The sequence below is a fragment of the Physeter macrocephalus genome, chromosome 4 (genome assembly GCF_002837175.3).
Source record: "Physeter macrocephalus isolate SW-GA chromosome 4, ASM283717v5, whole genome shotgun sequence".
Classification (NCBI taxonomy): domain Eukaryota; kingdom Metazoa; phylum Chordata; class Mammalia; order Artiodactyla; family Physeteridae; genus Physeter; species Physeter macrocephalus.
Window position 1 is genome coordinate 119,707,626 of NC_041217.1, and position 21,735 is coordinate 119,729,360.

At 38.2% G+C, this 21,735-nt stretch overlaps 1 protein-coding gene across 5 annotated transcripts in view; it reads right to left on the reverse strand.

The window, feature by feature from the left end:
• Positions 1 to 21,735, reverse strand: part of TNNI3K (TNNI3 interacting kinase) — a 280,116-nt gene that overhangs the window by 40,545 nt on the left and 217,836 nt on the right. For all 5 annotated transcript variants that reach the window (XM_028489254.2, XM_028489256.1, XM_028489255.1 and 2 more), the window contains 2 exons: positions 18,632 to 18,691; positions 15,273 to 15,442 (listed from right to left, as the gene is read on the reverse strand). In XM_028489254.2, coding sequence (XP_028345055.1) covers positions 15,273 to 15,442; positions 18,632 to 18,691 — 230 coding nt within the window. The remainder of the gene's footprint in view (positions 1 to 15,272; positions 15,443 to 18,631; positions 18,692 to 21,735) is intronic.

The window sequence follows — 21,735 nt, forward strand, 5'->3', positions numbered from 1 at the left end:
ACCTCTCTCATTATGGTTCCTTCTTTATATTTTTAGTTGTGGAAAACCTTCTCTGCTAGTCTTCAGGTTGTTCTCATAGAAAGTTACTCTGTAAGTACCTGTAATTTTGGTGTGTTCATGGGAGGAGGTGAGCTCAGGGTCTTCCTTCTCTGCCATCTGGTAACAAATTTCCCATAAATTCTGTTTAAATTTATACCATATGCCACTAATGAGTCTGCCCCACCAGCTTTCCTTATTTTATCCTATGTTTTCAGTGTCTCTCCTCTTCAGTATAGATTCATTGCCTGGCAATCCATAGCTAGTGTTCTTCTTACTCTCTAATTCACTGTCTTTTCCAGAGAAGAACAAATGGGCAACCTGCTGGACATACCTCAAGGCCAATGGCATGTCTCTCCTCACTCTCATAAATACCTCCCTCTGTGTTTACATGACCCAAGAGTCTTATGCCCACTACTGTATATATCACATTGTATTATAAATACATTTGGGGTCTATTTTCCATACTAGACTACTTAAAGGAAGGAAAAATTGTACTATGTACTCTTTTTGACTTCTCCAATTCCTAGAAAACTCTGGGTATGATGCAGGCACATGAAAAATGGATGACTGATTTACTGAGACAGGAAAGAAAACAAACAGTGCTTCAATTTTCAACCTTGGGGTGTCTAAAAGGCACTCAAGTTCCTACACATCAGGGTTCATGTGCCTGGATGACTAGCTCATGTGACACTAAATTAAAGTGCTGTATTGTTAGGGATTGCCAGTGTGGCTAAAACAAGTGCTTAAATCTCACCACAGAACTGTGCTTCTCCATGTTCTTAGTTTCAATGGACCCTAATGTGGAACAAAAAGTAGACTTTAGAGTCAGTCAAAAGGTTTGCATTGATTGAGCCATTCATTCATTCATTTAAGATATATGTAACTACCACTTACTATGTGCCAAATACTGTGATAGATATTAAGAATATAAAGATGAAAGACACAATTCCTAACCTCATGGTTAGGAATGTGTGTGTGTGTGTGTCTGTGTGTAGGGGGGCAACTGAAATAATTATAATTATAATTATTATAATATAGTTTCTGACTCTGACGGGATATGCACGGGATAAGATGCCAACAAACATGATGTGTATCTAGCAAATTGAGGGTATCCAGGGAGACTTCCAAGAAGAAGAGATTTTGGAGCTGAGCTTGGCCTTCATTGAATCTTCCATGTATCTGTGTGCTAAGAAGGTGGAGGTGGGGTGAGGAAGTTTGAAAACTGCTCTTGTGTGTGCTGTTTGCAAGTTGGAATGTGCTTGCCTTGACATATAATGGATAATACGGGGATCTTGCAACTGGAGCACTATATGATATCTGTAACAAAATTCAGATAATGATTCATTCAACATTTCTTTCAACGTATTTTCTTTAGTGTAATAGACTATGCCAGTTGGTATTGCAAGTATAAAATTATTTCACATGGTTGGGTATCCCCCTCAAGGAACTTACACAACATAGACATGATACTAAGCAGAAAGTGAGCTAAGGTAAATGAAACTTTTCTTAGAAGAGAGAAAACTCTTTCCATCAAGTATAAGGATGGAGTTAGGAATGCTTGTAGGGAGAGGTGATGCAACCTTGAAGAAGGGGTAGGATCTAGAAATATAGAGACAATGGGGACAACATTCTAAATATACTAGAGCTAGAAGTGTCCACAGAGATTGGCAAGTCCCGTGCTTCTTACATTTTAATGTACATTCACAAGTCACGTGTTAAAATCTTGAAAATGCAGATTATGATTCAGTAGGCCTGTGTGGCCCCTGGGAGTCTTAATTTCTAACAAGCGCCTAGATGATGCTGAAGCTGGTGGTCTGTGGGCCACACCTTGAGTAGCAAGGTCCAGTTCACGTGCCTCAGAATAGTCCCTGAAACCCAGGGCGGGAAGGGACTTGCCCACGCCACAGGGTTGATTAGTATGGGGGCAGCCCTCTGTCTGACACTGCAGCAGCTCGGCAAGTAGTGAAAAGATCATAAGCTTTGGAGTCAGGCTGATCTACGCTCAATCTTGGCCCTGCTGTTTACTAGTTGCAAAGCCTTGGGAAGGTCATTTATCCTTTCTGTGCTCCAGTTTTCTCATTTGTAGAATACTGATAAATAACTCCTAACTTGTAGAAGAGTTGTGATAAGTCAATGATCTGACTGGCATACCAAAAAATGTATAATAGTGTCTGGAACACAGTAAGTGATCAAAACACACAATGTGTCTTCTCTTGCTTTTTTGACCAGGTTAACACTGTCATCAGTGCACATGGCTTTATCTCTGTCATCTCTCTCCTAGGTCCTAGGCTGTATTGGCATCCAGTGACATGCAGGGGGGCCATTAACACTGGTTGGCAAATAGGTCCCTGATTAATGCCAAAAATAGAGGATTTAATTTTTTTTTTGCTGTCTCTTTGGAAAAGGATTAAAAAGGTAATAAACATATTACCTTTGATTGTTCCTAATATGCATTGTTATAATATAATTGTTCAATATAATTGTTCCATTATGCATTCTTGGTATTTCTTTTGCAATTGAGGCCTTTAAAACACCTGCTCATTAATAGAAAATGCTCAGACAATATCAAAAATATTAATGATAGATGTTTTTCACTCCACTTTGGTTAATACCTTTTTTCCCTGGGTCCATGATTTTTTCAGGCTGTCTTAACTCCTTACAGAAAAACTCAATCTCATGGTTTTCAAGGAGATAATAAGAAACAATGATTTGTGAAATGTCTTCTCTAACGAGAAATTTCCTGTTTCAAATACTGGCAAGCAAAAGAAGGATGTTGCAGTTTTTGCATTGTATGAGGGTTAGATTCAGTCTACCTGGAAGATGGTAAAGGTGAAAAGAAGAAAAAAAATCTATGAGGAATTAAACCTGTTAAACCGTGCAGTGCCATTGTAAAAGCTTCTTCAGAAATCTATTTAGAAATCACTGCTCTTGTATCTGAAGCATTACAGAGACACCAGCATCACCCACTTCTTATTACTGCAAACATGGCAACAGTTGCCATGCTAGCAAGAGATTCGAAGCACAAACACTGGAGTCAGGAGGGAGCAGGGCGGGGCCCGAGCTGGAGTCAGGGCTGCTGAACAGTGCACAGGGCTGCCTGTACAGATTTAATTAGGCCAGTTGTTCTCTTTGGTCCCCGTGCTGTGTCCTGTCAGACATTTCAGTAGAGCAGCAGCAGTCTCAAAAGCAGCTTTTTTGGACCAGGTCTTTTACTATCAGTCGTGCACAAACATCACCGCCAAAAGCAGGATCTGTGTGCTTTGATGAAGGCAAGAGTGGGTCTGGGCCCTCATTTTGGTTATGAATGGAGAAAGGACCAGAGTTTCTCTTCGTTTCCAGGAATGAAAAACTCATAAAACTCTTATCATTAGAAAGTCAGGCTATTCATTGTCCCAATATGTCATTTCACCTAATTGAAAACTGAGAAATCTGTCACCATTTATTTAGCAGTTTGCCTTGGGCGAATCTTTGCAGGTTCCCTTCCTGTGGCTGGGAATTAGTTAATTAGTATTACAGAATGCTTGAAGAGGGAAATGCACTCTGGCTCACCCTTTGGGTTATGAGAGAGCCCATTTTAGGCTGCTAACAAGCACTGCTGAAGGATAGAAAAGAACACGAGATTACAGCATCAGCCATGGTAAGAGCTGCATCTTTCCCTCTCTCAAGTGCATATGTAGTAACCTACATATGTCACTTGCTCACTCTTTTCATGCAAATCTTTTTTGCTTGACAACAAATCAGGTCCTTAAAGCTTATAAAAAAGGTGTCAATTTTACACATGTAGGGCTCTTCTCATATCTTCACTTTTATTAATTTCCTATTTTTCATCACTTCCTCTTTTGAACAGAAGATTTTGTTTGATGTTCTTTCTTTTACATTTTTCATGGAGAAAGGCTGTTTCAAACTAAGGGTGGTTTTAAAGTCAAGGAACTGAAGGAAAGAGTTGACATTTTTCATCTGCTCCTAACTTTAAGGCTGAATGCCTCTGTTCAGTGAAATCTCTAAGCCTCTCTCCTCAGTACGGCAGTCAGAGGGCCGAAGGCCTCACCTGTGCTTTGTCAATGGATTGCTAGGTGGCGCTAGAGAGCAAGGCAACTAGAAAAGAGTACTAACACAATTGCTGTAGGTCCACATTAGCTTCATGAAAGGAAGTTCTTACATTTAGCCCTATTGCATTTCAGAACAGACTATTTCCAATTTTGATGACTTGTAGGATATCAGCAATATGAGATGCAGAGAGCACCAGCAGTCAATTTACCGTCTTCCGTCTTCCTTTCACTTTTTGTGTGTATGTGTGCCTCTGGGAATTGTTTTCTTATTTCACTACAGTGCTTTCTGGGTATGGTACCTAGGGCTGTGGTGAAGAGGTTTTGTATAAATATAAACAGATGGATATGCTTATTTTTGGACCTTTATGGAAATAGTTTTAACTTCCTCCACTTTCTTTAATTTTCCCTCCTTATTAGATGACATTCAAGCACATAATGAAGAGGTATAAGAAGTACTTTCACACCCTCACACAACATGTGTAGCTATGTATTTTCTCTCTCAACCCCATACCCCATGACATTAAGAAATTTTCTGCTTTTGTTAATCAGAAAAAAATTTATGGGCAGATTTGAGCTTAAAAAGAAAGAGATAAAAGGCAACTGACAGGCATCATGGCACTTGCTTAGATTCCAGCTGCTCTCCTTTGGCTTTTATATTTTTCCAGCACAGACCCTTAATGAGCTTGATTACTGACCTTCAGAAAGTGAGTGTCACAAAAATTATACATCCCAGAGGTGATAACTGTCCTGAGAAAAAATGTCTTCTCCCTTGATTAGGCAAGCAATGTCTTATTCTCTTCACGATACAAACAATGTGAGCAAGGCCCATAGAACTTAAGTTAAGTGAGTTAGACCACTCTCTACAAGCTCAGAAGACATTGCTGAATTGAGGATTAGGTATTAATGTGATGCTCTGATACACACTGAGTTCTTTTGTAAACACTAGATGTGATATTTTAAATCAACAATGTTTAACAAGTAAAAAAGAGTTCAGAAAGCCAAAGATGCTATCTTTTTATTATTTTCTTAAATTTATAGATCTTAAAATTATTTCTATGTAGAATCAGCTAAAAGATTCTGGGCCTTCATTGTGTTTATGAGTTAAAGGGCAGTGTATGTCTTCATTTCCAGGACTGAAAAACTCATGAAACCCTCATCACTAGATAGGTTTTTTTTTGTTGAACAAAAATATCAGCTAAAAGAGTCTTTTTTTTTTTTTTTTAATACAGTGAGTTCAATTGACTACTGAGGTAGAGAGTACATTTAATGAGAAAAAATGTCTGGTTTTACAATGTACTTAATTCAATAAAGAAATCATACTAAAGTAATGTTCAAAACTGGTCCCCAAATATTTAGAAGGAAGGAGTTTATCTTTTTATATGTTCTAATTAGTTTTTGCTGCTTCTAGAAATGTGGCCAGGGAGTCAGGCTGGTTTCCAGAGACATGATTAAAGAAGAGAGAGAGGGCAGGGTTAGGCCATGGTCTGCTCGTGAATGAGGCAGCCAATGTGGAATTTGTTTTGTTCAGGTTAGGTGTGTATCAGTGCAGGCAGCTGATTATAAAGATCTGTTATGAGCTGAGGTAAAGTGGCTAGTATCACAGGTAGTCAGAGTGAGAAGGGAAATTTTTCCTTCAATCAAAGGCTGTACTGGCCTTAGACTGAGAATGAGCTATGTTCCATTGAAGCTGGAAGAGTGTTCGAGCGAGGTAGCTCAGTACTCTAGAAAGCTCCCTGCTGATTATCCTCAAAGCCCAAACCAGAGGTTAGAAGTTTCTGCTTCTTAAAGACAGTTCAAACATGTTGGCCAAGCATAGTCTCCAGAGACAGCATGGTGTAATGGAAACACCACCAGACAGGCCCAGATTCAACTATAAATTACCATTTTTCCACTATACAGTTTCATTAAAATCACTTAAATCGTTGGAGTCTCAGTTGTAAAACAAACTGAAAAGTGGAAACCAGGAGGCCTACTTCATAAGATCGTTGTGAGGATTAAATGGAATAATGTTGTGAGACCTATCATGATCATTCATTCATTCCACAAGTAGGTATTTAGCACCTATTAGACCCTATTCTAAGTACTGGAGACAGAATCAAAACGGAGAGATGTTCATGCTCTCATGATGTTTACAATTTAGTGTAGATACCAATACAAAAGTAAGTGTTTGGCTAAAACTATACTTCCAGGTAGCTGTAAGTGCCATGAAGAAGCTATTCTACTGATTCTTGTGGGCCTAAATCTTGAATTTTATTAGACTACATGGGAGAAATAGCATGGGCCCAAGCCAGGTGGGAGGTCAGATAATAAACACCTGTATAAAGCTAAAATCTTTGAAGGGCAACACCAAGATTGGGTGAGCTAGGAATAATAACATCCATTCTACATAGGAAGATACAGAGGATAATTGCTCTATGTCATCCTTGGCTCCAGATAAACTGAGAAAAATGAAAAAATGAAATATTTTCCCTGAGAGGTCCCATCCACAGGCCCATTCACATGCAAGTTTTAAAACAAAAATATCACTACATGTGTTTTATGGAAAACTCCAAGTTGAAGTTTTTAAGTGGTTCGGTGGGTTAGTGTCCCCAGATAATCAGAAAGAGCAAAAGCAAATAATCTGTGAAGTAACTTACACCAAATAAGGGTCAAAAAATTGCCAGCGATAAACTTCCAAGGAATATGAGCTACAATAGAAACAAAAATTTCTAAATACATTTTAAAACAAAGAGCAAGAATTATCAGAAACAATGAACTACATAATTATATCCAAAAATTTCAGATAGAGAAATAGCAGATATTCAGATATATTCATAGAATCTAAAATAAATGTGTATGAAAAGAAGAAATAATTTAGAAGTGTGTAGAAGAAACATTTTCAAAAGAGTCTAGTCAAATTGCAAAAGCTATACAATTTCTAGAATTGGAATAGATATTAGAAATGAATTGAATTAGAAATGCAATGAAGAGAACAGCATATTAGATCCAGCTACCAAGTGTACTGGATAGATTTGAAGAAATTACCAGAAAGCAGCATAGAGAAAGTAAAGGGTGGAAAATTTTAAAAAAGAGAGAGAGTGAGAAATGTGGAAAATAGAGTGAGAAGATCTAAAATACATCTAATTAGAATTCCATAAAGAGAGAAGAGAGAAGATGGGGTAAAGACATGTTAGAAGAGGTAGTGACTGAGAATTTTCCAGAATTTATGAAAGATATCAATCTTCAGATTCTGGACATCTAATAGATTCAAAGCAAGATAAATAAAAATAAATCCATACCTATATACAGCATAGTTAAACTGTACAATACCAAAGACAAAGAGAAATTCTAACAGCAATTAGAAAGGGCAGATTAAAAATAAAAGAAATGACAATTAGATTCACAGATAATATTTTAACAGCAGCAACAACAAAGATGCGGAAAAGCACATTAAAGGTGCAGGGGAAAATAATTAAACACCTTAAATCCCATATCCACTAAAATATATTTCAAGAAAGAGGGAAAATAAAGGTGTTTTCAAAATGGAAATCTCCTTTTCCGTTCAATAGTACGATAAGAGAATCCCAGGTGAGAGTTACCTAAGGGGACAAATGTGTTCATGAACTAATGCTCTTGTGAAGGAAGGCTGTTCTTTTTGGCCTTTTACCTGGGTAGCCTCTTCTGACATCAAACATCCCAGCAGCTTTTAAAATCCCTCTGTTTGGGCTTCCCTGGTGGCGCAGTGGTTGCGCCCTGGGTAGCCTCTTCTGACATCAAAAAAAAAAAAAAATTTAAAAATCCCTCTGTTTTTATGTAGCTTCATGAGAGATCCCATAGCTTTTCCAAACTTGGTTACATATCTCCCATTATGGGGCCATAAAATAGAGAACAGAGGGTTTCTCTGGTGGCGCAGTGGTTAAGAATCCACCTGTCAATGCAGGGGACATGGGTTCAAGCCCTGGTCTGGGAAGATCCCACATGCCGTGAAGCAACTAACCCCGTGCACCATGACTACTGAGCCTGCGTTATTTAAGTCTAAATAAACCATAGCTGTGTAAAACAATAAAATAATATCTAAGCTGTGGAATTAGAAAAATCATAATAAAATAAAATAATGGATAGAAGTATATAATTTGGGAGGGAATGAATGAAACTAAAATGCTCTAAAATCTCTCTTTTATTTGGGAGTAGGACAAGTATATTAATATAAAATTTATTAAGTTTAATATGTTAGAGTTTCTAGGGTACCCACTAAGGAAAAGAAAACCAGAGTGCCTATTCAAATAATCCAAAGAAAAACAGGAAAAGGACAGAGTGAGAAAAAAACCCAGAGAGAATAAAATAATATGGTAGCAATGAATAATGAATTCAAATTATTTCAGCAATCACAATGAATGTAACAATCAACATGACAAAAGGTATAAGAACCTTGCAGAGAAGATTATAAATCCTAACTAAAAGATGTTAAAGAACATCTAAATAAATACAAAAAGTACTATGTTCATGGCAAGGGAGACTCAATATCATAAAGATGTTATATCTTCCCATATTGATCTATAGGTTTAAAATACCTATAATAAAAATCTTATGTTTTTGTGAAAAATGCAAGCTGATTATAAAATTTATATGGAAGAGAAAAAGTCAAGAATAACCAATAATAGTCAAGATGGGATGTGCCCTACCAGAAATCAAGAGTTTAATAATGCTATTGTAATTAAAATCATATACAACTGACACAGGGATAAACAAATGTCCCAATGGAACAGACTAGAAAAACTGAAAACAGACCTATCTAACTGTAGATCCTTGATTGAAAGAACTACTTTTATAGATAACTGGGAAAGGGTTGACTATTCTTTTTAAAAAGGAGGAAATGAAAGTTCATGGTCGTTATTTCATGTTTGTTCATCCTGTTCTCTTTATACCTGAACTATATTTCCATCATCTCTCTCTTCAGTGAAACCTTTCTCAACTACCTCAACTCAAAGCAAACTCCCCTTTTAAAACACACTGGGAATGAATGTGTCAGTGCCTTCTTTCGTCACACGTTTTCAGCACCCAAATTCTATTCGTTTGTTTATTACAAAGAAATAAGCAGACATTTAATGCCCTAATAGTGAGGGGGTGGGATGGAAAGAAGTTTGAATTAACTGGTTGTTCATTATTTTTGGACAAAAAAAATTTGAACTTGACCAGAAAGTAAGGGTCAAAATTCTGAGCGCCACAGTTTTACTCAAATTTCAGAAATACAACGCATGGTATTCATAGCCCAACTAATGATTCCTCTAATTTATTATAGGTAAAAATATTTAATATTCACCACTTACAGTTCAGCTATAAATGAGATATTGTAGGCACCAGAAAAACAAACACAAAAGAAAATTTCTTCCCTTAAAATATTTATGAGCTAATGGGGAATTAAAAATAAATGATCATAATACAAGACAAAATAACACAAATGTATAAAGTGGCACAAACTACAGTGGCCTTTGGTAAGGCATAACTGAGGAGGAGTTAGTCCCAGAAAAGGCTCTTTCACGACATAGTGATCAAGCTGACTAGATATTCCTGAAGGCTGATTAATATTTTGATAAGATTGGGCGGGACTGTTGAGGTTAAAAAATAAGATATAGGAATAGGTTGACAGTAAATTAAACATGGGGTGTGTATGGGAAATAGTAGAACTTCTAGTTTGTCTATAGTGTGTGTCACCAGGGATGCTATTGCTATTCTGTGCAGGATAATTCTTTATTTTGTGGGATTGTCCAAAACATTAGGAAATTCAACACTCTGGCCCCCCCCCACTAAATATCAGTGACACCTCCCTTGTCACTGGGAAATACCAAAAATACCAAAATACCAAAAAATACCTCCTACTGTTCCCAAAACCCTAGAACATTTTTTGAGAAGAGAAGTGACATGATCAATGTCTAGAACCACTGGAACATCTGATGTTCACTGGGAGGTAAAACTGGAAATGTGTTTCACTGGTCATTTTGGATTCTGGATGACATAACGTCACTTAATTTTAGAGGCAATGTGGAATTATTGGTCGTTTTAAAGTAGGGTAGTGATATAATTAGAGGTCTACAGCAGGAAGATTACGCTGGCAGTAGAGGGTTAAGTGGATTATGGCATGGGGAAGCTGGGACTCGAGGGAGAGAAGTTAAAGACATGACAAAGAAAGCAGAGCAGCCAAGTTTGGACATATGGACTGGGGGCTAACTTTGTGTGTGTGTGTGTGTGTGTGTGTGTGTGTGTGTGTGTGACACAGAGAGAGAGAGAGAGAGAGAGACAGAGAGTTGGAGCCATGGGTTGAAACTGCTGATTGTGGTGAGCTGGCAAGAGAAATAAATTGGGGATGAAGAAGGGATTGGAAGAAAAGTGAACATTTAAGGGGCCTGAGGGAAGTTTTAGTACAAAGAAGCATGGAGGAGAGGTAGTAGACTAAAAAGGGGAGTATTTGCCCTTCGGTGGTGAGGAGACACCACACTACGGCTGATACTGGATAAACCGTCGTGCTCCACAGGAGCGAGTGGACACAAGCCCCTCACCGCTCCTTTTTTCATTCCTCCTAGGAACATTGGTTTCATGGTGCTATCATCTTACACAGTTGCTGCATTCTGGAAAAAGTTATGTGTAAATTAAAATTTGATAACATATTCAACTTTTATAAGTTGAATTGCATTCTAAGTGCACTACGCAAGCTTTCTATTTAAAGGAACCCTTTCATGGACCCTTTTGTAATGTGAAAAATTAATTCCAAATCAATCTGTTTCACAGTTCCAATCTCTGGATCTCTGCTTTCTTCTCCTGGACAGCTAACTAGGTCATAGCGTTCTATTCTCAGAGCCCAGCCCCACATAAACACTAATTGGTTTTCACATCTGAAAGGTTGTGTATCACTTTGTCATTTCTAAATTTACATGATGTAATCCATGTACAAGATGGGAGATTTCATACCCTGTGGGAGGAGCAAGTGCCACATGCTTAGTTTTCCAAATATATCTAAAGACACAAAATATTTTAAAAGAGGCAGAACTTCAGGAGTGCCTTCCCCAAACTCAGATTTCATCAGTTTGGGGTTTCAGCAGGAATTAACAAATGTCTATTACCTTTGGAGAAGATATCTGACACAGTTTCCCACCTTGATATTTATTTTATAAAGGAAAATAATAATTAAAAACAAATGTGGAAATAGAAACCAAAACCCCCGCCAAATCAAGAATTACAAAACTACAGGCTGTAACTTTCATAACCCCAAAATTGAAAAAATAAATGCACTATTTTTAAGACATTGTTGAGGGCTCTGAGACCCAAAATTGGGAACATTTTGGGTGAGGACTACAGGCCATATCTTGTTGCTATTTAAGAAAAAGTAATGCTGGGCTAAAAATTACACCTTGTGTGATTGTAATGAGTTAGTTAGAAAGCCTCTTAGAGGCTTTCTAACTAGCACCTTGCAAGGACTTTTGGGAGAGACCACACAGGTAATCAGCCTTCAGAATGGTCGCCTTTGGTCACAGCTGCTGTTTCACCTTGGTGCTCACGTTCCTCTTTTGTTTATCCCATCAGTTGCATCAGATTGACTGGCAGATTAGATTGTAGTATTCTCTTTCAGCATGCTTCTCATGCTTGGATGTATATTGGGCTCACCTGGAAAACTTTAAAAGCTTCTGAAGTCTGGGTGCCATCCCCATGGATTTTGATTGGAAGAAGTCCAGCAAATACAAGTATTGGCAAAATATATCAAACTTCTGTAAAGTGACACCTCCTGTGCCAGAGAAATTCAGAAAGTATAGGAGAGTCCTGGGTGAGGACTCCAATTCTGCTTCAATAAACTTAGTAAAGTTACTTACTCTTTCTCAGCCTCAGTTTCCTTATCTATAAAAATTGGAATACCTAACTTCTAAGGTTTACTTAAACGAGTATTCAAAGTGTCTAAAATAGTGCCTGGCATGCAGTAGAAGTGCAATAGTGATAGCTACTTAAATGGAAAGAATAGAGAAAATAATTAAAGCTTATTGACTGATTATGCTCCAAAATAATAATAATTACAAATTATTGAGCCAATTTATCCAAATTTTTATCCTCAGAACAAATATTTGTTACATATTGACTTCATTCCAATTACACTGCTAGCTACTAGGGTTACAGATATGAATAAAACAGACATGGTGCATCTTACAACTTAGCTAAATGCTTTACTTATTTCTGGAGTTGATTTCAAGCAGTCCAGAGATTGACCTTACTAGAGGGGTGATACAACTACAACTGACCTTCAATGCACCCTCACAACAAATACTCAGGGTGTGCTAGGCTGTTAAGAGAAATTTGTACCAAGTAGACAGACAAGTACTTATCAGGGTTCCATAACTGTCCCGAAGGGCCAGGGAGGTATAAAAAAACCATGTGAGAATATCAAAGGGAGCGTCTCAAAACACCTGATGATTTTTTCCCACCCTGTTTGGGCAGTTTTAGGAGTAGTGGTGTACCTTCCGGGTTCTTGAAGGCCAGAGCAGCTGTGTTCCCTCCACCCCCAACTCACCCAGTTGGGTGTGCTGCTGTGCCTCCCATCTGGGTAGCTGTCTATGTATTATAAGTTGTGTGACTTACCTACATTATGGGAACTTGCATCCTTTGCTTGGGTCTGTTGGCATTTTTCAGTCACTCTTGGGACAATACTGCCTCTCCCAGTAACAATCCTAAGAGCTAGTATTACTATCTGTATATTACATGTAAGACGTAGGTAACTTGCCCAAGGTCACTGAGCTCTTAAGTGGCAAAGCCAAGACTGAACCTCAGATCTGACTCCACAGCTCATCCTCTTAACCTCTGCCTCAAGTGGACAAAGCTTGGGTGACTATGCTTTGGAAATACCAAAATCTGTCTCTTCAGATAATTAATTTTAAAACCACAAGTAAAGAAGAAGAAGAGCAGATGGAATTAGAAGATGATGTGACTGAACCTAATCTAATCTTGGCCTATGAGCCCCTTATGAAATTATGTGAGAGACTGGAATCCAATAAAGAATTGTGTCCAGTTTGCCTTGTTATCAATCAAGCCTACTGATACTTAACTTCATGACATTCCATAGATTAAAGTTCATGATTCAGGTTCTCATCTCTTCATAGCTGCAGCTGCAACTCTTTTGTCAGACCAGGAATATAATAACTATGGCTAAAAAGGCAACAGTAGCAATTTGTAGATGGTATAGGATCCTTGCTAAATCCAGATAATCTTTCCTCACCTTCAGGATAAAAATATTGACTCTGATGACAGAATGTGTGAATGTGTATACGTGCGTGTGTGTGTGTGTATAAGTGCGCATGTGTAATGGCTCATGTACAAATGCTCTGGAGCACATGTGGAAGGACAGAGATTTTAAGCCAGTCTTTTCTGATTTTCCAGGAGTTGCAGTACGCACTTTGCAGGGTATCCATGGAGCTCACAGTGCCTGCCTTTATTGTTCTCCATCCAGATCAGGCCATTGGCGACCAGGTTTACATACATGAAATATGACCCCACCTTCACTCCAACCACATTTGTTTAGACCAGAGGTGGCCATGTAATCCAAACGGACCAATTATATTTTCTCGCATGGCAGACTGTACTTAGTCCTACTTCATTATGCTTTTTGTATTTATGCCCTTTGCCATATGACTCTGTAGGACCTCCCACTAGAGGCTGAGTATATTTTCTCTCCCTATCGATGTTGGACTCAGCTATGTGACTTGCTCAAGGAATGTCATAGGATGCAGGAGACTGTGTATTGGGGATTGGGGCATGTAAATGGCACAGTTTGCTATGGAAGAAAGCTGAACTCTTTTTTCCTCTTTTTCTGACTTGCCCCTTTGCTTAAACTTTTTTTTGTGGCTTTTGTTTTTCCTTGAGGTAAAGTTCACATAATATAAAATTAATCATTTTAAAGTGAAAAATTCAGTGGCATTTAGTATATTCACAATGTTTTGTAACCACCACCTCTATCTAATTCCAAAATATTTTCATCCCCCCAAAATAAAATCCCATATCCATTAAGCAGTTACTCCCAATTTCCTCCCCACCCCCCAGACCCTGGGACCACCAATCTACTTTTTGTTTTTATGGATTTACCTATTGCTATTGACAGAATTGTGTCCCCCCTCCCTCCAATTTCATATGTTGGGGCCCTAACCCCTTATGTGACTGTATTGGAAATAGGGCCTTTAAGGAGGTGATTAAGGTTAAATGAGGTCAGAAGAATGAAGCCCCTGATCTGACAGAATTCATGCCCTTATCAAAAGATAAAAAGACTCCAGAGCTCTCTCTGCCATGTGAGGGTACAGTGAGAAGATGGCCATCTGTAAACCAGGAAAATGGCCATTTGAAAGTCCCACTAGAACCCAACCATGCTGGCACCCTGATCTCAGATTCCAGCCTCCATCGTGAGAGATTTCTGTTATTTAAACCATCCAATCTATGGTATTTTGTTATAGCTACCCAAACTGACTAGTACACCTATTCTGGATATTCATATAAATAGGATCATACAATATGTGATCTTTGTCCCTGGCTTCCTTCATTTAGCATGTTTTCAGGGTTCATCCATGCTGTAGCATGCATCAGTACGTCATTCCTGTTATGGCTGAATAATATTCTATTGTATGGATACCGCATTTTTTATATATTCATCTGTTGATGGATTTTTTTTTCCCACCGTTTGGCTATTGCGAATAGTGCTGCTATAAACATTTGAGTACAGGTATTTGTTTGAGTATCTATTTTCAATTCTTTTAGAAATATACCTAGGGGTGGAATTGCTGGATCATAAGGTAATTCTCAGAACACTGAACTTTTGGTGCTCAGACATTCAGAGTTGCTTCTTGATTCTCACACAAGAAATTCTTCCTTGAATTCCATAAGAAACTCCCAGAATACTTTCATTAAATTCCTTTTGTTGCTTTAGCTAGACAGTTCTTGCTGTAGTTAGACAATTCTTGCTTAAGCAAGAGTTAACCCGAAGCTTAGCGAACCTAGACTAATAGACAACAAAATTTCTAATTTTTGGTCAAAATATTAGAAGAAAAACAGGTTCAAAACTCCCCTTTCAAAGTTTGCCACAGGGGTGGTAAGTTCCCTGTTGATACTAAGCAAATCAGGTGATTATCTTGATGAAATTCTGGAATCTGACTTGACTGTGTAACTGTTGCTTAGACTACCACTTACCTTTGGGACCAGGCAGCATAGGACCTTGCATTTAGAGCATATTCCAATTCAAAACGACTCCGTAAAGCTGCCACGTGGCTCCGGCCAGGCCCTCCGCGGCTCAGCAGACAATCAGAAGAAGAGGAAGGTGAGAGAGACCCACTGCTGTTACTTGAAGCAGGAGACATCAGCTGAGTGAAGGAGGGGCAATTTCAATCAATTAATAAACTCAACAGGCTTAAGAGCATAGTATAGAATGTAGATTTATTTTAACTTTCCATTCTAGGATTTCTCATATTTTAATTTCTATTCATCTCAGCTTGCTTTTCCTTTCAGCCTCTGAGGGCAACACCTGGTTAGCTTTTTTTGACCCAGTTCTGTGATGAGAGCTGGCCCATAAAACTTATGCTTGTCTTTAACAAAACACAGTAGGCTCAAATCAGATTCATAAAATAGAACATTATTATTTAATGGTTAAAAGATTCTCTACATTTTTCACTATGGTGATGAGATTCATGGCAGAGTTCCTTTAAATTGGAGCTTACAATTATTCCCTTTACATAAAATTATTCCCTTTACAGAAAATGGATTTACACACTTTCCCAAAAATACGTCCATTTTATAAAATGAAGGCTGCTTTAATGTCCAGCAAGCATGAGAACTAAATAGAGTTGTTGTAAGAGAATTTTTTAAAATATTTACAAATAGTTAAGTATAGTTAGAAAATAGAAGAGTGTGAGGGAAGGAAATGAGAAAGAGAAGAGGAAAAATAAGAAAGTAGTTTTCTTGAACTTTTGACACCCTTGTTACTTATGCACTCTACCTAACACAACTGAGAATATTAGTGCTTTGACATTATAATTTCATAAGACATGTAGAGAGCAGACTTTGGTTTTAAAAAATAATAATATATATAAATTCTAAACTCTTCACAGTAGCCAAGACATTTCTGAGTAAAGCTCCAAGAATCATGTGATGTCAGTATTGAAATGAACCTTCAAACTCTTCAATGATTTAATCTCTTCTGTGCATCCTTTTCAAGTCAGCTATGCAATCTGATGGGGAACCTCCAGTGATGGGGAACTCACTATCTCCAGATCCATTCATTTATGTTAGGACAGCTCTGACCATTGGAAAGTTCTTCCTCACAATTAACCAGTTCTATTATTGTACTTCATTTCCATCTGTTGGCCCACAGAGAACTAGGCCTTCCCTTTCCTATATGACACTTCTTCAGATGTTTAAAAACAGCTGTTGACTCATCCTAGATTTGTCTTCTCTGGGATAAGCATCCCTGGTTCCTCTAATTGGCTCTCACATACAGGATTTTCAATCCATTCACCACTCTGATCTCTATTCCCTAAAATTTGTGTTCCAGTTTTAATTATCCCTTTAAAAGGACATAACTGGGAACTATTTTGTTTGGCCATCTCAGGAGAGAGAGGAGTGATCACATTCTTTATTCAGATGCAAGACAGATACTTCATATTCTAACTCCCCAAAAGCTTATTATCCACTAACCTTCATGATGCTCCTAAACCGTATCTCCAACATTTGATTCTTTTACTATTGTTTCTTTGACTCTGGTGTATGATGATATATTTATTCCTATTAAATTATTTCTTAGACATGTCCTATTGCTTTTCCTGCTTTCAAATATTTGTTGTCTCTCTCAACTTTACTATATCTACAATTGTGATGAGCAGAGCCTTCCTGACCTTGATCTAAACCACTGACTAAAAAGTTGAAGAGTAGAGAGCATAGAGCCTTATGGAACTACACAAGTTAAGACCCTTAAAGATGATTCTAGTCCATTAATTAGTGCAATCCAGTTCAGCAAATTCTCTTTGCATATAGCCCATAGTTATTCGTCTTTTCCACTAGGGGAGATTGTGCTAAGAGGCTTGGTCAATATAACAAGACCAGCTAGCTTAGCAGATCCTACCATTGTCCCTGTTTCTGGGATTCACTCTCTTATCTAACTGGATATATCCCAGGCTTGGCGCAGCCTTGCTCTGTCAAACACAAAGGTTCAGAGTGAGAGGATACTTGGAACTCAAGCCTAAAAGCGTCTCTCAACATCCCAAGCCTCTGGCAGATGCTCTTGTCAGTAGGGGCTGCTGCAGTCCCACCAAATATACTTCTACTTCTCTCCACCTCATTTGTTTTGGGACTGAAGAGAAGGGAAAGGAAGTTTTATGTTTAAAGAGTAAAGCTTCCTCTTTGTAAGTTCCAGTTAATGAGTCATGAGACAGAGCCACTCACTTCAGGCAGTAATTGCAGACCTGGGACACTTTTCCAAAAGATTAGGTTGCAGGGAATTCCCTGCTGGCGCAGTGGTTAAGCCTCAGTGCTCCCAGTGCAGGGGGCCCAGGTTCGATCCCTGGCCGGGGAACTAGATCCCACATACATGCCGCAACTAAGAGTTCGCATGCCACAACTAAAGAGCCCACGAGCCGCAACTAAGGATCCCGCCTGCCAGAAATAAGACCCAGCACAACCAAATAAATAAATATTAAAAAAAAAAAAGGATTAGGTTCCAGTCACTCTTTAAGATTTTAAGGAAAGAAAACTTTCCTTGGATGGTTCCACTTTGGGGTTTAGTTGTGCAATCTCAGGTTGATGCTGTTTTTCCCCATTTTTGCCCCTCCATACATTCGTTTATATGTGAGCCTGTATGTGTGATGTCCATCCTTCTCTCCTGTAGCACTCACTTGCGTTTGGGAATATATTATTATTTTTGAATTAGTGCTCATGTTTCAGTTCCCTTGCCTATTTTCCAATGCTATCTCCTGAACAGGTGTATAGAAAATTAAGGCAATTATAGAGAAAATTAAAGCAAACAGCTCCTTGATATTAAGGAAAGAAAATTCCATTAGTCTCATTACCAACACATATCACTTTATGTAACATATGTGTGGTATAAAAGCAATGCCTCCCAATTAATTTATATGCTAATTTTAGTAATAATTTTTCCTGTTCTTATTGAACATAAATGGACAATGGCTTAATGTTTTAGCTAACATTTCATTGTTTGTAAGAAATTTTGTATAGAAAGTAATGATTTACATAATTACCTTCTAACACATTTGTTATTTTTAAATTTTTACATATCAATTTTTTAAGCTATGCATACCCATGTCCATTTGCTTGCCTGATTATTTGTTGGAAGGCCCCCAATTCACTCTGAATTTGCCTTTGCCCTACAGATGCAGTCAATTCTCCTCCACCCTAAGAACTTAACTGACAGGGTGAAAATATGAATGGAGTTATGGACACTCACACTTTCTTTCCACAAGCACCACCTTAACTACATTCCCCAACATCGTTGGATATTCAAGCCTTTGTAATGGACATATTTCAGAAGCCAAAGTTCTTACCTCAGTGTTGCAGAGACACTCTTCTAACTTGGTAACAACTTCAGAAAATTCGGGTCTTCCCTGTAAATAAAGAAAAGACTTCTTTTCTCCAAAGAATAAAAGGGATGCAGCTGTCTTTGGATTTTAAAATTGGATATTTGCATGTGCAAAGAATGAGATTAACAATAAAGTATATTTTTATTTAAAATACACTTGTACTGAAGTGTTAATTGAATGTTCATTTGCTGTTCATGGAGGGATGTTGAGTCTCCCTCTGATAAGAGTTTTAAGTCAGAATTTGCAACTACATTCAGATAATGAAATAGTGGAAAAGCTTTAATTAGCTTTGCGCGCTTTTACGCGGCAGGTTTGCCTCTTCAAAATCAAAGAATAAAAGTGAATACTAAAAACTATTAACTATCTCAGTGCCCTATAATACACTGTTCAATGTGTCTGTAGGGAAAGAACTGCTACAGCTAATTTTATAATTAGCTTCATTTTTGAAAATACCATCTCAGATTCAAAACTAAGATCAATAGCAACCTCATGACTATGCCCTACTTTAGGGGTTAAGATAAGCTTTTAATCTTCAAAAACTGTCATTAAAGATATTGTCCGCTATGAACCTTCGTGTCAGATGAGTTTGGTCAAATAAACATTTCTTGTATTCTGATTATATTCCAAGCTTTGTTCTAGTTGCTAGAGATATATAAATGACTATGGATCTATGGAAAAAATTCTCCGGATTTTAGAAAAAGTTGGTTTGTTTTGAAGAAATTATATGCCTTCTTTTTTCAGGTCCTAAGGACATGTTACATAACCTATCATTTCTCCCTTTATGAAACTTTCACTGCCAGGAGGAGGATAGTCCAATTTAACATTCAGGGGCAGTAACCAACTAATTTAAATTCTTAGTAGAACAATTTCTCCCTTAATATCTAGCCCTCCCCTGAGGACACTGCTTCCCCCAGAGCTCTCTCAAGAGGAAGCTGTTTTCTCTCACATATTCCTGTACTTCTAGGTGGGTGGGGATGGTACTGGGGGTAAGCGGGGTGGGGGGGTCGGGGGGGAGTCTGTGTCTTTCTCACTGACATTGTGACTTCCAAATGGTTTCTCCTGGAAAAGGCACCAGTTGGTCAAGCTTTTCCCCAGAGTCCCTCTCCTTTCTATGAAGGTTTTGCATCTGGCTCACTGCCATGCTCTCTAGCACTACTCTCAGTGCTTTTATTATCCATGCAGATAATCATTAAGGTGGCCTGACCTCTGGGTCCCTTTGTCTCCTCTTCTGCAATGCTCTTATCCTCCACCTTCCCTTGGTCACTTAGCTCCCTGGTCATTCATACCCTAGGCCCTGTTACCAGCGACGCCTGCAACTCCTCCGTGCTCTCCATCCTCACAGTTTCCGTCAGATGGCCCTGGGGCTCTACATCCTCTCTACCCAGCTCACTTCATCCAGAGCTCCAACTCCAAAAACTTTGACTGCATAAACCATCTTACCACTTAAGAAGATCCTGCTTTGCATTGTGAAGATTTTCAAATGTACCCTGAAGTAGAGGAAAACAGTGCAATAAACCCCCGTGTATATATATATCACTCAGCCTTAAAAACCATGTTTTTGCTACTATTGTTCTATCTATCTTTTTGTCTATCTATCGTCCGATGTCTCCCCTATTTTTTCTTCCTGTTACCATCTTTTCACCATCATCCAGTCACCTTATTTCCTCCCTGATTTAGCTTAGATTACACTGGCAATCATATTCACTCCATTCCACATAGCCTCAACTCCCTTGCCCTATCATGAATTTTGTACACAGTTGGAAAAATCCTAGTCTTGATTAAATCCATCCCGACGGGTCTTATTTCAAAATTATGATCCTCTAACCTGAAGTGGACCCTCAGTACTGTTTAGAGAGACTATTTTATATTCCTAGCTCACTCTCTCTCACTCTCTAAATGGCTATTTTGCACCTTCTCTTTCCTCAAACCTCTAGTTCCCGCTAACACTTCAACCACCCACCTATATCTAAACTCACATCATCTGCCTTCACTCCCTTTTCCACAGATGAACTTTCCCTGATTCTATCTGAGGGCAATTCCTTCTCTGTGGACTAGATATTATCCTTGCTGATCTACTCAAGGACATTGCTCTAACAATAATTCTCCCTTCTATTTTTTGCATCATCAGCGTTCCCTTTCTATTGTTTTATCCCATCAACATACAGACATATAAATTCTCTCATCTTAAAAACAAATAAACAAAAACAAAATAAAACTCTTGACTCTACTTCTTCCTCAAGCTACTACTCCATTTCTCTGTTCACCACAATTGCTCTAAAGAGTTGCCTAAATTTGCGGACTCTTATTCTCCTTCCATCTGTCCTCCATCCCAGTCAGGTTTTCTCCTATAACACTCTGCTGAAACTGCTCTTGTCAAGGATACAGATTTACCTCCTCATTGCTAAATCCATCTTACTTGGCACAGCATTAAATGAAAATAATCATTCTTTTGTCCCTGAAACATTCTTCTTCTGGACTTGAGGCCACTATTTTCTCATTATTTTTCTTCAATATTACTTGTTATTTCTCAGTCTTCTCTTTAGATTTCACTTCTCCTCTTTATCTTTAAATTTTAAATTGCACCAGGCCTCAGTCTTTGGGTCTCTTCTCTATTTAATTTGTTGAGGATTTAATTCAGTCTCATAGCTTTAAAAAACAACTTCCAAATATCTATATCTAGCATAGTACTCTTTCTTGGACTCTTAACTCACATATGCAACTTCTTGCATTTATAGTCTTCTCTGCTTCAGTAAATGGCAACTCTATCCTTTCCACTTCCAAAAACCACAGGATAATCTCTGAATTCTCTCTTTGTCATACTCTTGCTTCTAATCCACCAGCAAATCATAATCATTCTGCCTTCAAAGTGTATCTAGAATCTGAGTGAACAAACTGCATTTATATTGGATCAACTCTCCCCCAGATAACAACTGTAAACTCTGGATAAAATGTAAAAGACGGTGACCTGAAAGCAACAGAGAGTGAACAGGAGCAGGTAGATTTTGGAGGGGAGTCACAGAAGAAAGGAAGGGCATAGGATAAGTTTCTTATCTTTTTTTTTTTTTTTT